At 39.7% G+C, this 15,645-nt stretch overlaps 1 protein-coding gene across 17 annotated transcripts in view; it reads left to right on the forward strand.

The window, feature by feature from the left end:
- LRP8 (LDL receptor related protein 8) overlaps positions 1-12,644 on the forward strand; it is a 73,126-nt gene extending 60,482 nt beyond the window's left edge. For 12 of the 17 annotated variants that reach the window (XM_023536746.1, XM_023536755.1, XM_023536748.1 and 9 more), the window contains 4 exons: positions 1,022-1,090; positions 4,556-4,728; positions 5,762-5,938; positions 8,240-12,644. In XM_023536746.1, coding sequence (XP_023392514.1) covers positions 1,022-1,090; positions 4,556-4,728; positions 5,762-5,938; positions 8,240-8,278 — 458 coding nt within the window. In that variant the 3' untranslated portion in view covers positions 8,279-12,644. The remainder of the gene's footprint in view (positions 1-1,021; positions 1,091-4,555; positions 4,729-5,761; positions 5,939-8,239) is intronic. The other 5 variants (XM_023536753.1, XM_023536762.1, XM_023536756.1 and 2 more) reach the window with 2 other exon arrangements.
- Positions 12,645-15,645: the final 3,001 nt, after the last annotated feature.

Below are 15,645 nucleotides of genomic sequence, written 5' to 3' on the forward strand. Positions count from 1 at the left end.
TGAGTTACCTGCCAAGGGGAGTTCATTTCAGAGGATAAACCTTCCCATACATTCATGGCCCAGAAACTAAGCAGCTCAGCAGCACCTTTCTAATTGGGCCTGTCCTGCAAGCAGAAGCTGATTTTCTAAGTTGAGCACTTACCCTTAAGTTTGGAGAGGCAGGTGGAACATGTATGAATTCCAGTTCCCTTCATACAGGGCAGAGCCTGTATGAGTCTCTCTACTAATTTCATCTTGCTCTAGGCTTTAATATTGTTGTCCACTGTCTGCTCGGGCCCCGGAGAGAGAAGACAGTGTCAGTGTCACCGTAAGCTTTATAAACGGTGTGGCTGTTTTCTCCCCTTAATAATTAGATTTCCTTAGAGTAACTTGGAGAAACAGACACACTGGGAAGATGGCATTTGGGCCACTTCCAGGGGCAATCATCCCCTCTCTTGCAGCAAATGTAGATGATAGCTCCTTTTCATGCTTCAAGGGCTATAATGAGGATCCAAGGGAAAAATACCTTCTAAACTATGAAGTGCTATACAAATGTTACAATGAAGATGGTTAGAAGAGTGAAAATGATGGCACAACATACTTTTTAAAAACTACATTCCAAGTACTTTTCAGTTTAGAATATGATTTTATATACTTTATTTTATTTAGGTCTCACAAACTCTACCCCACTCCCTACCCTCTTTGAACTAGACAAGGCAGTGTCAGGCACTAAGTAAGCATTTTACATGAATCATCTCATTTAATCTTCACAATGTGCCTAGGAGATAGGCAATATGATTATCCCCATTTTAAAGATAAAGAAATATAATGCTTATAATATATAATAACTTGCTCAAGGTCATACAAGTAGTGAATAGTAGAGCTGGACTTGAACCCAAGGAGTCTGACCCAGGAGTCTATGCTCTTGATTCCACTACACAATACAAATCACATTTTAATTACTTTACTAAAACTGGACAGACAGACCACAACAGACCATGAGAAACAAAGACATCATTCTGCAAATGTTTGTATTTTACAGATGGGAATGAAGGTGGCAAGATGGGCTCAACAGTCACTGCTGCTGTCATTGGGATCATTGTTCCCATCGGTGAGTGTGGCCCCAGGTCATTGGGAAGAAAAGAGAGATCCTGCCCAGGGTCTGGGGAAAAGCACTAGAAGGGTAGAGCACCTAGCTCACTGGCTTTTTTTCCTGCCCTAGCAGCCTTCCTGCCTATCTCTCAGTCCTGATTTGATTTGGTTTCTTAGCTTGGTGCATGAGGCCCTTTAGGACCTGGCCCCAGGCAAGCATCCAGATGCATCCCCCATTTCCCCCTCATTCACACTCTGCATGTCAGCCATGTGAAACTGAACTATAGGCTCCATGGGGCCAGGGCTGGTGTCTCTTGCTCTCCACTCTCTCCAGCTCCTAGCAGTGTCTGGCACATGGTAAATAAAATTTTTGTTGAATTAATTAGAACTGCTCGCTGTGCTCACTGTTCCTTTAATCATACTTTCTTGCTTCTTTCTGATTCATTTTCAACATTTATCAAGCAGCTATGATGTACCAGACTCTGTGTAATAAGGGGAGGAAAGGTGGTTAAAAATGGATAAAGCATGTTTCCTGTCCTCCAAAAGTTTATTTTCTTATTGGAGAGACACACATAACACAGATAATTTGATTATGACATGGCAAGTCCTAAAATTAAGCCGAATGTGGTTTAGCGGAAGTACTGAGCTGAGGAGCACCTAACTTAGAATTGAGAGAGAAAGTAAGTGGGCAGGGAAGGTCTCCTAGTGGAAATGACATTTGAACTGAGTCAGCCAAGTGAAGAAGGAGCAAGGGCAACCCAGGCAGTGAAGACAGCATGAACAAAGCCAGGAATGGAAAATGGCATGGGCGTTGTAGGTGGGTTTGTAACTAGAAAGGAGTTCAGTACAGCCAGAATATAATATTTGGTTAAACCTCACAGAGAACCATGGGGCTGATTCATTCTCTCCCCTCCCCATGTTCATATGGTATCCTGTACATCCTGTCTCTCATACTAGTCTCATCTCTTGGTGGGATCTTTGAATTGTGATTGTCCATACATAGATTTATTTCCCTTATTCGTTTTGCCCACTTATCCTGGAAATCCTCACTGTGGTAGTGAGTTAATGAGTGAATATTTTAAAAATTTCTACACTGTACAAAGGACTGTGCCAAATGCCAGGGATCAAGGGAAGAAAGGTAAAAGACTTTAAGCATTTTTAGTCTTTAATCAGACTTAGTCATTAAAAAAATAATACAAGAGAGGTGTTAATACATATTATAATGTGTCGTAATGTTCTGTGGAGGAGAGGGAGTGGTACTTCTGGAGAAGATGGCATTTGAATTGGTCTTGAAAAGCTTCCACAGTAAAGATGATAGTGAGACTATTCCAGGCTATTTTGAGTGGAGTAAGTGGAAAATAAACTGAGCATGGTTTAGTGAATGAGAAATCAACCCCTTTCCTGACATCCTCTGCTCTATAGAAAGGCATGTGTGTGCTGTTTCCCTGATATAATCAAAAATTTTAAATTTCTGCAGATCTGAAGGATGAAAAATTAGTATTCTTTCTCGAGTATTTCCCTGTGAGTTATAGTATATTTTCATAAGCTTATTGGCCATTTATATTTCATCCTAATAAATTGCCTATCCATGGTCTTTTCTTATTTTTCTACTGCTTCTTTGTCTTATTCTTACTTATTTATACAAATATTTATGCATAATGGATATTAAACATTTGGAACATAAGTTAGAAATAGTTTCTCCCATACTGTCACTTGAAATTTGTTTATGGTATCTTTTGCCATGCATAAATTTAAAAATTTAAGTATCAGATTTGCTAATCTTTTGTGATATGATTTCTGGATACCTTGCTTAGGAAGGTCTGCCTCACTCTAAATTATTAAAAGATCTCCCTACGTGTTTTTCTACTAGTTTAAACTTTTTTAGTATTTAGATATTAATCCATTTTGGAATTTATTTTAGAGTATGGTGTGAGGTAGAGATTGAACTCTTTTTTTCCTACATGCCTATCTAGTTTTCCCAAGACTATTACTGAATAGTCCTTTCCTTCTGACTTTAATTATCATCTTTAATTATAAACTACAGGCCTATATATACTTTGATCTGCTTCTAGGCTGTTTATTCTTCTCCACCAATTATCTGTCTATTCCTATATATTAGAAGTGCAACTTTGTGATGTCTTAATGTCTGATAGGGCATTATTATTCTTGCAACATTTTCCTAGCTACTTTTATTCAATTTCTCTTCTAGATGAACTTTAGAATAATGTTGTTAATCCTATAAAAATTATGATGGGATCTTATTCTTTGCATATATAAATCGATATGGAGAGAATTTACATTTTTAAAATATTGAAGCTTCCCATCAAGGAACATGACATGTCTACTTGAGCCTTCTTTTATATTCTTCGATAGTATTTTGTAGATCATATAGGACTTGTACTTTCTTATTAGGTTATCCCAGGCATTTCATAGTTTTTATTGGGCTATTACAAATGTGTTCTTATTCCATTTCATTTTCTAATTAGTTATTGTGGATTAATATAAAAGCCAATGATTTTTATGTGAATTCTTTTTGAACTAAAATTATTTCTAAAAGTTTTTCATCTGCTTTTCTAATCTTTCCAAATGTACAATATCAGTTTAGTTTTTCCTTTTCCCCTATGTGTACCCTTCAACTTTTTATTTGGTCTTACTGCATAGCTAGATCTCCAAGACAATAAATAGTAGCAGTAATAACAAGCATCTGTGCCTTGTTTCTATCTTTAACGGGTATCAACTATTACAATCAATTATTATAATCTTACCAAAGTAGAAACCCCCTCTATAGCATCCTGGATAGCTGTTATCTGGCCTCCACGTGAATACTCAGAAAGACTTCTTACTATCTTATGAAGCTGTTTGGCTCATTTTTGCCTGGCTCTGTTTGAGAATTTCCTCCTTTATTTGTTAATATATTCATTTATACTAACTTGGAGTCTGTGTTTCCCTACTCTTTTTCTAGAGATCCCCTCTAATATGGGGAGAAAATAGTTTTCTTGCAGATCCCCTCTAATATGGGGAGAAAATAGTTTTCTTAGGGAAATCCATAAAAGCAGGAGCATTAGGGAAAAGACATGGTGAAGGAAGTTACTCATTCAGTCAGCACATGTTAGCGATTACCCACTCAGTGTGAGGCACTGGGCATAGAGAAAGAAAGACACGATTTGCCCTCAGAGAGCACAGTCTCATTTGGAGTACACGTATATAAAGTATGATACCATGGTCTGGGAACATATGTGAGGGAGCAACTGACTCTACCTCAAAAAGTTGAGCAAGACTTCACATTTGAGCTGGATCTTTAAGAATGAGTAGTTAGTGAAGGAAAAGATGGGAGAAGGCCTTCCAAGCAGTAGAAAAAGAATATACAGAAACAGTCTGAGCTACAAGGGCAATAAAATTAGAGAGGTGGCAACAGCTGCACTGACATCTGAGCAATGGGGCTGGAGCCTGCTGGAGGTCCAATGTAATGTGTCTCTTCCTCCAGCGGTAATTGCCCTCCTGTGTATGAGTGGCTACCTGATCTGGAGAAATTGGAAGCGGAAGAACACCAAAAGCATGAATTTTGACAACCCAGTATACAGAAAAACAACAGAAGAGGAGGATGAAGATGAGCTCCACATAGGGAGGACTGCTCAGATTGGCCATGTCTATCCTGCAGTAAGTATTCCTTGCTAGAATTCCTTCCTTCCTTTCCTCCCATATTCCTTCCCTACCTTCCTTACTGCCCTTCCTTCTTTCCTTCCTCCCTCCCTCCCTCCCTCCCTTCCTCCCTCCCTCCCTTTCTCCCTTGCTTCCTTTCTTCAAACATTTATCAAGAACCTACCATGTGCCAGACACTGTTCTAGGCCCTGGGAACACAAAAATGCTGGGGCAGGTAGTTGGGGTACAAGGGTATCAGGATCATCTTGTACCTAGAGGCTCTTCCTGGCAGGAAAGATGCCAAATATCTTTCTTTCTGCTGAGTAAGTTTTCAGAGCCTTTGGCCTGGAAGGGTAACTTTGGCCATTCAATTCAAATGTATTCATTTTGACAAACACTGTATGCCAATTATGAGCTAAGCACCACATTCAATATCAAGTGTTCAAAAGTAATGAAGGAATGTACTTGCTCCCAAGCTGCTGGTGGGAATTAGAGATAGTGGCTTACTATTGTACGACTGTGTGCAAAGGGCCATGGTGGAAGCTCAGGAGCCCCCTCTTCTGGGAAACTTTCCCTGGCTGTCTTTATTCTCCCACAGACTCTCTCCATCACAGCGCCTGTCATACCCTAGTCAGTTCATCTTTTTACTCATTGGTCTTCCCACTAGACCATGAGCTCCTTGAGGGCAGGACTATCTGATTATTCTCTTTCCCTGGTGCCTAGCACAGCATAGCTCCCAGTAAATATTTGTTAAATAAATGCTATGGAAACATCAAGAAGGGAGCTGTTCTGTTTGGGAAATTTGGCAGGGAATGCCTCACAGAGGTGACAGATGAACTGTATCCTTAAAAGATTAATAGCAGTTTTCCAGGTAGAGAAGAAGGAAAATGGCATTCCAGAAAGAAGCATGTGCAAAGGCCAAGCAGCACAATAGGACATGGCTTATTGGGGGAGCAAGGACCACAAAGTGGATGAAGTAGATGTCATCGTAGAATAGCAGTCAGGAGGCTGAGTGTAACCTCATAGGTCATCCAGTCCATCCCCCTGTCAGGCAATCAGCAGCTTTGATCGCCCACTGTGGGCAGAGCCCTGTCTTGGGGAGACCAGAGAACTGGAAGACCCAACCCCTGCCCTCAAGGAGCTTTTTGTCTTGCCGGGGGAACCAAGGTCACAGCTGCACCAACTCCCGAAGAACCCTCTTTCCGAGCTGCCTGTCGTCAAGTGCAAGGTAGGGCAGTGCCACTCTGAGTCTGAGGGGCTGATGAGTAAGGGTGTGAACCCAGGCAAGTACAGCCAATCCTAGAAGCCTTTCTGGTTCTGGAAGCCTGCAAATTGTAATCTGGGTATTGGGGCAAAGAAAAAAGATGGATTAGTTGCAGACCGAGGAGATGGCATGTGAAAGAAATGATTAAGTATGGGATAGTGCAGACAGAAAATTGCTGCTGAAGCAAATTCTTCATGAAGGAGAGACATGAGAGATGATGATGAGCAAGTGAGGAGTGCCAACAGATGGCCTCAAGGATCCTTAGCCTCAGCCAATCCAAGCAACCAGTTACTTAGCCAGAGAGGGCACAGTGGAAGAAATGTTGAGCTTGGAGTAAGGAGATGACTCCCAGTTTCACTAGTCCACAGCCCTCTGATCTTAGTCACTTCTCTCTGTTCACCTGTATTTGTAAAATGGGAATAATAACCCCATTCTATCTGCTTCTTTAAGTTTATAAGGTGCAAGCAAGATAGCACAGGTACAAGGTGCTTTGTAAGTTACAAAGCACTCTACACATGTAAAATGGCATTGTTTCCAGAGAAGGAAATAACCATTCATGAGGAGCTGTTCCTGATGACTCCAGGCCCGAAGAATAAGCTCCTGCCAGTTGCAGAGAAAGAGTAGGACAGTGAAGAAATCAGTATTTAGTAAGAATCTACAAAATATCAGACACCACTTGGTGTTTTACATATATTTTCTCATTTAGTCTTTACAATAATTTTATAAAGTTGATAGTATTTGCCCTGTTTTGCAGATGAGGAAACTGAGACTCAAGAGAAATTAAATAATGCCTAGGATCACAACTAGGAAGTGGCAGAACCAGGATTCAAATTCCTGTCTGTATGTACAAAAACACCCATGCTCTTTCCAATGCATAGGGTAACTAGCCTTGAAGATTTAGAAATCAGTATTCTCAACAACCTGTTCTCTCTACTGTCTCTTTCTCAAGTAGCTCCACTATCACTCCTGGGACCTGCCCTTGGCCTAGAGATCTGCCTTGGAGAGAGTGGGAGGGTAACCAGGCTAAAAAAAAAATAGATAAGTCTCAAAAGCTCGTGGAACAAGGCATTTTTTTAAAATTATTTATTGCATAATTATTTACACAAATTGTATAATTATTTATGCAAAACTACAAATAATCGAAAGATGATTTGAAAGGCAATGGAATTATTTTTTGTTGTATGTAGAATGTCCAGAAATGGAAAATGCTAGTCTGGTTGTATTTTATGCTGGGTAGGTAGATCTACAATACTCTGGACCCCATATGTGTTTGGTATTGTATTAAGCACTCAATAGACATTATTTCATGTGATTTCCCAACAATCCTATGAGGTAGGGTAATTATTATTCCCATTTGACAGATGATGAAACCAAGGCTCAGAAGGCTGAAGTGGTTAGCCCAAATTCATACAGCTATGAGAAGATATTGAAACACTGAGGTCTGTCCAAAGGAGAGTATCCAGGGAATGGAAGAGTGGGAAACAGGATTACATCAAGACCAGCTGGGGAAAGCTAGATGTGTAGCCTGGAGAAGAAAACACTCAGAAGCGAGGGAAGGAATTCAAACACTGTCTGAGAATTTCAAGTGTTGTCTGTGCAGAACTCTCTGAGTCTAAGAGATAGAATCAAAGAACATTAGAAGATATAAAGATACAAATTTCCCGTCAACATGAGAAAGAATTTAAGTCCACTGTCCACCAGCTTAGGGTTTAGTAGGCTCACCATCTAGTGGTCAGCCATTAGTGGCAGAGAGAAGTCTAGCATCTAATGACTAGAAAATAGAGGTAAGGGAAAGAGGGATTGAATTTCATTGACCTGCACTGTCTTCCAATTTTGCATAGTCAGTTGGGAAGGCTGTAGCACATTACCTTCCTAATTATGACTAGCATGTTACAAATAGCTAATAACCCGGGATTAAATAATTGCCAAAGCTAACCCACTGAAATTGAGCAAACCTAAAATCCCATAAAAAAAGATTGAGGAAGTTTAGATTTCTGCAGCCTTACTTTACAAAGTAGAACAGAATGATGGAAAAAGCTAAAGCTCTGGATTCACACAGATCTGGGTTCAAATTTTAGTTCATCCACTTTCTACATGATCCAGGACAAATTGAGTCTCAATTTTCTCCTCTGTAAAATTATTATGATAAACCTGTCTCTTGGGGTAGTTTGAAGATTATATGAGCTAATGCCTGTAAAGTAATATCTGGTACTTTATGATACTCAGTATGGGTCTAATGATGATTTCTTTCCTTTGTTTCCCTAGCGAGTGGCATTAAGCCTTGAAGATGATGGACTGCCCTGAGGATGGGACCACTCCCTTCGTGCCTCATGGAATTCAGTTCCATGCACTACACTACCTGGCTGGTGTGTGCCTGGATGGAAGGGTTTCTGTATATGGGTCTGTGTGAGTGAATATGTGTGTGTGTGTAATTTTTTTCTTTAATTTATGTTGGGGAAAGATAACCACAAAGTTATAATGAACTGCAAACATCCAAAGGATGTGAGAGTTTTTATATGTATAATGTTTTATACACTTTTTAACTGGTTGCACTACCCATGAGGAATTCATGGAATGGCTACTGCTGAGTGACTAACATGATGTACATAACCAAATGGGGCCGATGGTACAGTAGCTTACTCATCATTTAAAAATTATATTTACAGAGAGTATTTGGTTTGGAGGGCTTTTTTAGGTTTTAGAGTTTGGGGTTTTTTTTATAAATAAAATGATTATGCTTTGTGGCTATCCATCAACATAAAAGAAAAAAGAAAAAAACACTTCAACTCCTTCCCCCATTTAGATTATTTATTAACATATTTCAAAAATAAGATTAGTTATATAAATAATTTAGAGACATGACAGTATTTATTTTTGGTATGATTGGCCCACTAAATGGACTCTGTGTGCATTTATGTTTAAGTCTGCATGTGTGTGAGAGAGAAAAATCTAGAGAAGAGGCGCACTTATGGCTATTGTTCAAATACATAAAGATAAATATATTTTAAAACAGTCCACAAGAAGGGTATCAGTCGTTTTCAGAGAAGCTTTTGGAAATGTGGCTCATAAAACAGATACCATGGTTTGTGCAAACATGTAGTAGAAGAGGCAGAATCCTTTCCACCTCTGGCTATTCCTGGAACCCCAATCGTCAGGAAAAGCCCTTTAGCTCACCCATGGCTGCTGTGGCTCCTACCTGGGCTTTCTCTTCTATGGCTAAGGCCAGTGTACAGACTTTACACAGTACTAGAAGTTCTTGTGCGCTCAGGTGAGAAAATGCCTGAACCTTGGCTACTTCTTGTTTTAAAGTTCAGCATTTCGAGTAACTTCATTTTCCTTCAGAACACTTGGATTGAATTCATTAAGGTTTCTCTGAAGCACACTGAGGGTGCCTTCCTTCCTTATAGAGCACTAAGTGGAGATGTTTCCAGAACAGCCCAAGTTTACTCTAGGGACTGGCTCAGGCACTGAACCTCTGAGATGTGCTATGGGTGAGGATAAGGACAGTGGAATCAGTTTTGTTACATCTCCATTTCTCCCTTCCCCTTATTTTCTACAATTTCCTTTAGGTGGGAAAAAGTAAGATGTAGGTTTGTTACCATCGTGTGTTCCTATAGATAAAACTAATTTTTGGCCTAAGTCAGAAAAAGTGGCCAAACCTAAAGTCCTTTATGAGGGGGAAATGGCATATGCAATATTATAGTATGTTGGATATATATATGTCCACACAGGGATTTGGTTTACTGCTTTGTAAATAAAAGGAAAAACTCTAGGTATATGTACAGATTTTTTTTTTCACTATGGACACTTTCTTCCCTTTTCCTGGGCCTTGGGGAAGGTGGGGAGAAGTGCTCCCTTCTCTTTGTGGGGTCTGTCAGTGAAAACATAATCCTACAGTTCCAGATGGAATGCAGTCCCCTCTGGCTCTCATCCAAGGTGTGGTCTTTTCTTAACTCTTTCTACTTCACTCCCATTGGACAACCAGGGATAAGGTGTGACACAGAAGTGTTTGGCTTAAGTAGGAGCAGAGGACATGTATCTAACCTTAATATATTTGGAACGTGACACACTTAAGCAAAGTCCTCCCTGCCCCTACCTGGCTGCCCTCAACTCAATGAAGCTTGGATGTCCCACCGGCTTGCTACCCTTGGAATTTCCAGGCAGACATTCTAGACTCTCGCCCTGTTCCTAGGACCTTTCTCTACATCACGCATGGTCTCCTAACTATTGAGAAAACTGTGTTCTGGAGCCTGGGCACGATGCTTTGTATAAAGCAATTTCCTCATATATGTATGTGTCGACAGTCCTGAAACATCCATTGAGAGGGTAAATGCAATTGACTTAGAATGACCATTACCAAATAGAATATTAAAAATGGGTGACCAACTCCTATGGAGCTTAATCACTTAGTGCTATTCTTTCAAGAATGGAAAGAAAATTATTTTTGACTGAAGAAAAATGATGAAAGTGACAAATCATTGAAATTTATATAAAACAAACAACTTTTTCTATAACCTGCCTCCAAAGAAATAGAATTTCATGGGGAAATTCAACAATGACTAATGCATAATATCTAAACTTTCAGTCATATCTTGGCCATCACAGAAAAAATAATGAACTGGGATAGGATGATTCAGTCTGAGACTCAAAATGCTAATGAAACACACCATCTCAGAAACACCCATGTTTTCTGAATATGCTACAACTAACCACAGTTTGAAAGAGGCAGCTATTGGAGGCAACCTACAATAACCAAAATCATGGAATGTTCACATGTTGGAAGGCAGTAAATAAGATGAAATCTGAGGAGGAGTCCTTCTAATCCTGGAGGCTTCTGAGCCTCATTCTGAGGTTTAGTTGCATTTCTGTTGCCTTCTGCCCCTGTGCCATCGTATATCTATAGTCATTAATGGGTCAGAGGATCACTGGACTATAGAGCTGGAAGGAAGCTTACAGATAACGCTAGGACGGCAGAAAATTAATCAGACATTTTTTTCTCTAAAAGAAATCGGTCCTGGTCCTTTTCCTCCCTTTCCTTCTCTAGGATACTATGTTGGGCTGCCTGAACATTGTACCAAACCTGCTACCTATCTTTCCAATGGAATTATGAATGCCCTTGCAGAAATGGCCTTCCAGAAACAGGGGAAACTAAAATTTTATTTACTTTTGATAGCATGATTATTTATAAAACAGATCGAGGTAACCTGTAATCTTGGAATGAGATCGGATTTAAATTTATGGTAATAAGTACTACTGATCCCTCCAATTCTCTCTGTGATTGCAATATATTCATTCACTGAAACCATTCGCTAGGAACAGTGTCAAGCACTACAGATGTTCAGGTCAATCAAACATTTTTTGTCCTTATGAAGCTCACAATAGCAGTAAAGAAAGACATGTGGAAACAAAAAAGGAATAGATTATTTTCAGAATGCTGTTAAGGTACAAAGAAGTCATTTTTACCAAGGCAGATGAGGAATGGAGTCAAGAAAAGCATCAAAGGAGAAGTAACCTTAAGCTAAGTCTTAAAAATTAAGTAGAGGTGTCTAGGCTACTTCAGGCAGAGGAGACACCATGCTAAGACACAGAGGCAAGAAACAGCATGGGGACTTTAAGGACGTGCACATAATTCTTTATAAGGAACAAAAAATTCAAGGTGGACTTAGTAAGAAATGAGGCTGGATGGAAAGATAGGTTCAATGTAAGCACTTTATAGAAAACTAATATTTAATTTCTAATTCAATTAAGCAAACATTTCTTGGTAATTTATTGTGTATGAGGCACAATGTACATCATGGAAAATTCATCAGGATGTGTTAGCAGCACTTTGCAGACATGGCAGTCTTCAGCCTCAAGCTTCCCAGTGGCCAAAGGGAAACAATGATTGCTTTTCATACAGTTGAGTTGAAGTTTCTCAGTATGGTCAATGAAAACTAATATAAGGGCAGTGAGATTTTCACAGAAGCCCTCCATATTGTTAAGCGCCTCTGAGATTTTCTCAAGTGAGAAAAATAAAAAAACTGGAAATTTTGAAGACATGGAATCTACAGAGGGGACCTCAAGCACTGTCCAGTCAGGCGCTGGTGGGAATGGGGAGAGGGCACGGAAATGTGAGCCTCCCGACCTCACTCCCTAACTTTAGCCATACACTCATCATTTCACAGAATATAAGTAGTTAAAACATTTCAGAGTAAATTACTTTCTTTCCCATCACTGCATGAAGATAGAATATTGGAGTCTTCTCACACTGTATTTTTAGGGTATTGGGGATTTTCAGATATGGAAAACTTAGAGGTGGAAGAATTACAGCTTCAAATTTTCAGTTAACAAAAGAAATCAGGAAACTTATTTGTTCAGGCTATGCACCATGTGCACAGTCAAGAATCAGCAGAAACCCTCTGTATTTGCAAATACTTTGTGCTATAAAAAGTAATTTTAAAAGAACCACCTGTATATGTACATATATATATTTAAAGACATGAAGGTTTTGATAGTTTTTTACAAAAATTGCAAGAGAAAATACCTGTACAAACCATATGTTTTAGAATAGCATTTTGTTCTATACAAGCTGTTTTTAATTTGGGGGTAAAGTACTGGTTTGCAAACTCCATCATGTTGTACCCAAATGAATTTTCCTTGTTTGTCTCCCCCCTCCCCATATACCCCCAAATTACTGTATCTGATGTAACAGGCATGTTGAATGTTGGGTCACACTAACCATTTCAACTTTTTGTCATTCTGAGTTCCATTAGCTTCTGTATTCTGTCCCCTTTGCAGTCTGGTTTCTCTTCCAGAGGCAAAGTGTGCTTGGTATGTTGCATCTCACTAGCTGTACTGACATCATCTTGGTGAACTAAAAACCAAATATGAACATTTGTAAAATCAGTGCACTGTTTCTAGAGAGAGATTAAATTCATTTTTTTTAAACCCAAAAGTATCACTGTGATGCTTTAATGAGGGGGGAGCGAACGATCATTGAAACCTTAATATATACCCAGTATTCTTCATAAATTCATCTTCATCGACAAATCTGTGAGATAAAAAATATCATTCTGATTTTATAGATGAGGAAGTGGGTGAAGAAACTGCCCAAAGTCACACGGTTGTTTAGTGCCCCCGAAGTACATGTAGCGTATGTAGTGCTCATGTACATGTGGCATTCTCTGCCTAGATTTTCCTTCTCTACCTATTATCTGGTTAACTCGTTTGTCCTTGAGTACTCTGCTTAGACCTACTCCTCCAGGAAGCAAATCTACTTTCTCACTCCCAGACCTAACTCATAGGGTTAGGTAACTCTGCTTCTACAACAAATTTGGCTTACTTGTATCCCAATACTTCTGCCCTGCTTCTTATTCCCATGCCACCGAGGTTGCTTTTACCAAGGTCACCTAGGACCTCCTTAATTATAAATATTGTAAATACTTTCAGTCCTTATCTTCCTTGACCTTGGAAGGAGTATTTAATGCTGTTGGCACTCCTTTCTTGGAATACTCTTATTTTGGCTTACATGACACAATACTCCTTGTTTTCCCTCCACCTCTCTGGCCACTCCCCCCTCCCCCACCTCTTAAATTATGGTATTCCAGCTCAAATCCATCTACTTTTATATCTCCATTGCCACTACAGGAGTACTGATCACCACCATCTTGGGTTATCACCATCATAGATTACTTTAACAACTACTTATCTGAATTTTACTTCTAATCTTTCCATTTTCCAACCCAGTCTACAACATTGCTGCCAGAGTGATCTTTCTAGAATACATTAAGTCATGTCACCATCACCTCTTTTCACTTTCCTGCTTAAAGACCTTCATCTGTTTGGGTTTTAGACCAAACTCCTTAATACAGCTTGTAAAATCCTTCATGATTTGGCCTCTGCCCCTTCCCAACCTCATTCTGTATTCTAACCACACAATTCTGTGCCCTCTGGAACATTTCCCTCGGAAGACTTCCGTAAGCCTCTAGACTAGATTTAGAGCCACTCCGTGTGCTTCCATAGTATTCTGTGCTTCCCCTATTTGTAATCTTTATCCCTACATAATTGCTTATATGCTCCTTAATTGCCTCCTCTGCAAGCCCTATGAAGGTCTGTCTTGTTCACCATTATATTCTCAGCACATGACACCCAGATTAAAATCCAATACCCTTGAGTTTTAGCCCAGACTCCCTAATATGGCTTGTGAGGCCCTTCACGATTACCAGATATCTCTATATACTTAACTCCAGTTACCACCTCAAAATTGTTATGAGGGTTCAAGAAACAAGCACTTGCAAATGGTCTGTCAGCCTCTGAGCTAACATTTACTAGATACTTAATACCTCGTGATTCCCTTGTTTTTTATACAATTCTCTTGTTACTACTCATATCCAATATTTTAAATAAAATACCTTATGGTTTTATAGTTATTTACAGTTTATATTTTCCAATTTCCAAGACATTGTTTCTTACTCTTAAAACACTTCTACAGATGCTCATTTAAAATTATGCTCATTTTAAAGATAAGAAATCTGAAGTCCAAAAAGTTCAATCAGTTCCCTTTTGATCACAGTGAATCATTTTCACACAAAGGATTATTCCAACATAAATCTCCAGTGATTTTTTTTTTTTACTCATCATACCCACTCTACACTCTGCTACCAATGCTTTTTCATGGAGAAAAGGAGTAATGGCAAGCCTGGGAATGAGAATCAGAGACTGCCCCCAGAATAAAGAACAGTATCGTTATGGTTGCCAGGCCCCAAGAATGATGCCAACTCAGCACTCTGTTCAAAACCAATTCCATTCGCCTTTGGCTGGAACTTAGATGAGCTAAAGCAGGCTTCTAATACTTAGGATTTTGACTGCCTTTTGCTTAATCAAGGAGGTAAATTTTTCCTCAGCCAGAAAGCCTTCACAGAGGTCAACCACTTTAGCCTGAAAAGACAAAAGCCTTTTGGGGCAGTTCTCAACCCTGACTCATCCAGGAAGCTTTACAAAAAGAAACAAAAACCTGACGCCCACGGTTGGAGATATTGATTAAATTGGTTTTGGGTGGGGTCCAGGCATCAGTATTTTTAAATGCTCCGAGATGGTTCTATTGTGCAGCCAGGGCTGAGAAATCACTGCTGGGTAAGTAGTACGTAGATGGCTGGGGAGTGGGAGATCAAACGTTGTTTAAATTCTACTCACAGCATCTACTCCAGAAACCAGTGAAGTAGAAAGGGAAAGGTAGAGATAAAAAGTAGAATAATTGGGAATAAATGCGGTCAAGTTAGTTCCAGAAAAACGGCAATCTCCGTTTTTAGGAAATGTAAATTAGGAAAAGCATCTCTGAGAAAGGTTTTCTCTAACTGGTCCTTAATCTACAAAGTTCGGTGGGACCCAACTTTAGACACACGCATACTACCGTGCACTGCGTTCTCCTGTGAGGTGGGGTTATTTAACCCCATTTTACTGCTGAGATGACCTAGGTCCAGAGACCGTGAGCAGCTCTGTCCCTCTCACATAGTCCTTTAAGTGAAGGTTGAGCCTGGAAGGACACAGGACTTAGGTATTCAGCCCAAGAACTTGAAGCGAGGCCCTGAAGCTCTTTGACGGCATGGCCTTATGCTTAGGAGAACACCTGCTGGTTAATGTCTTGTTCCCGCCTCAAGCTGAGGGTACGTGTCTGCACTGACCCCGCCTCCAAG

Source organism: Pteropus vampyrus, unplaced genomic scaffold, assembly GCF_000151845.1.
Source record: "Pteropus vampyrus isolate Shadow unplaced genomic scaffold, Pvam_2.0 Scaffold170, whole genome shotgun sequence".
Classification (NCBI taxonomy): domain Eukaryota; kingdom Metazoa; phylum Chordata; class Mammalia; order Chiroptera; family Pteropodidae; genus Pteropus; species Pteropus vampyrus.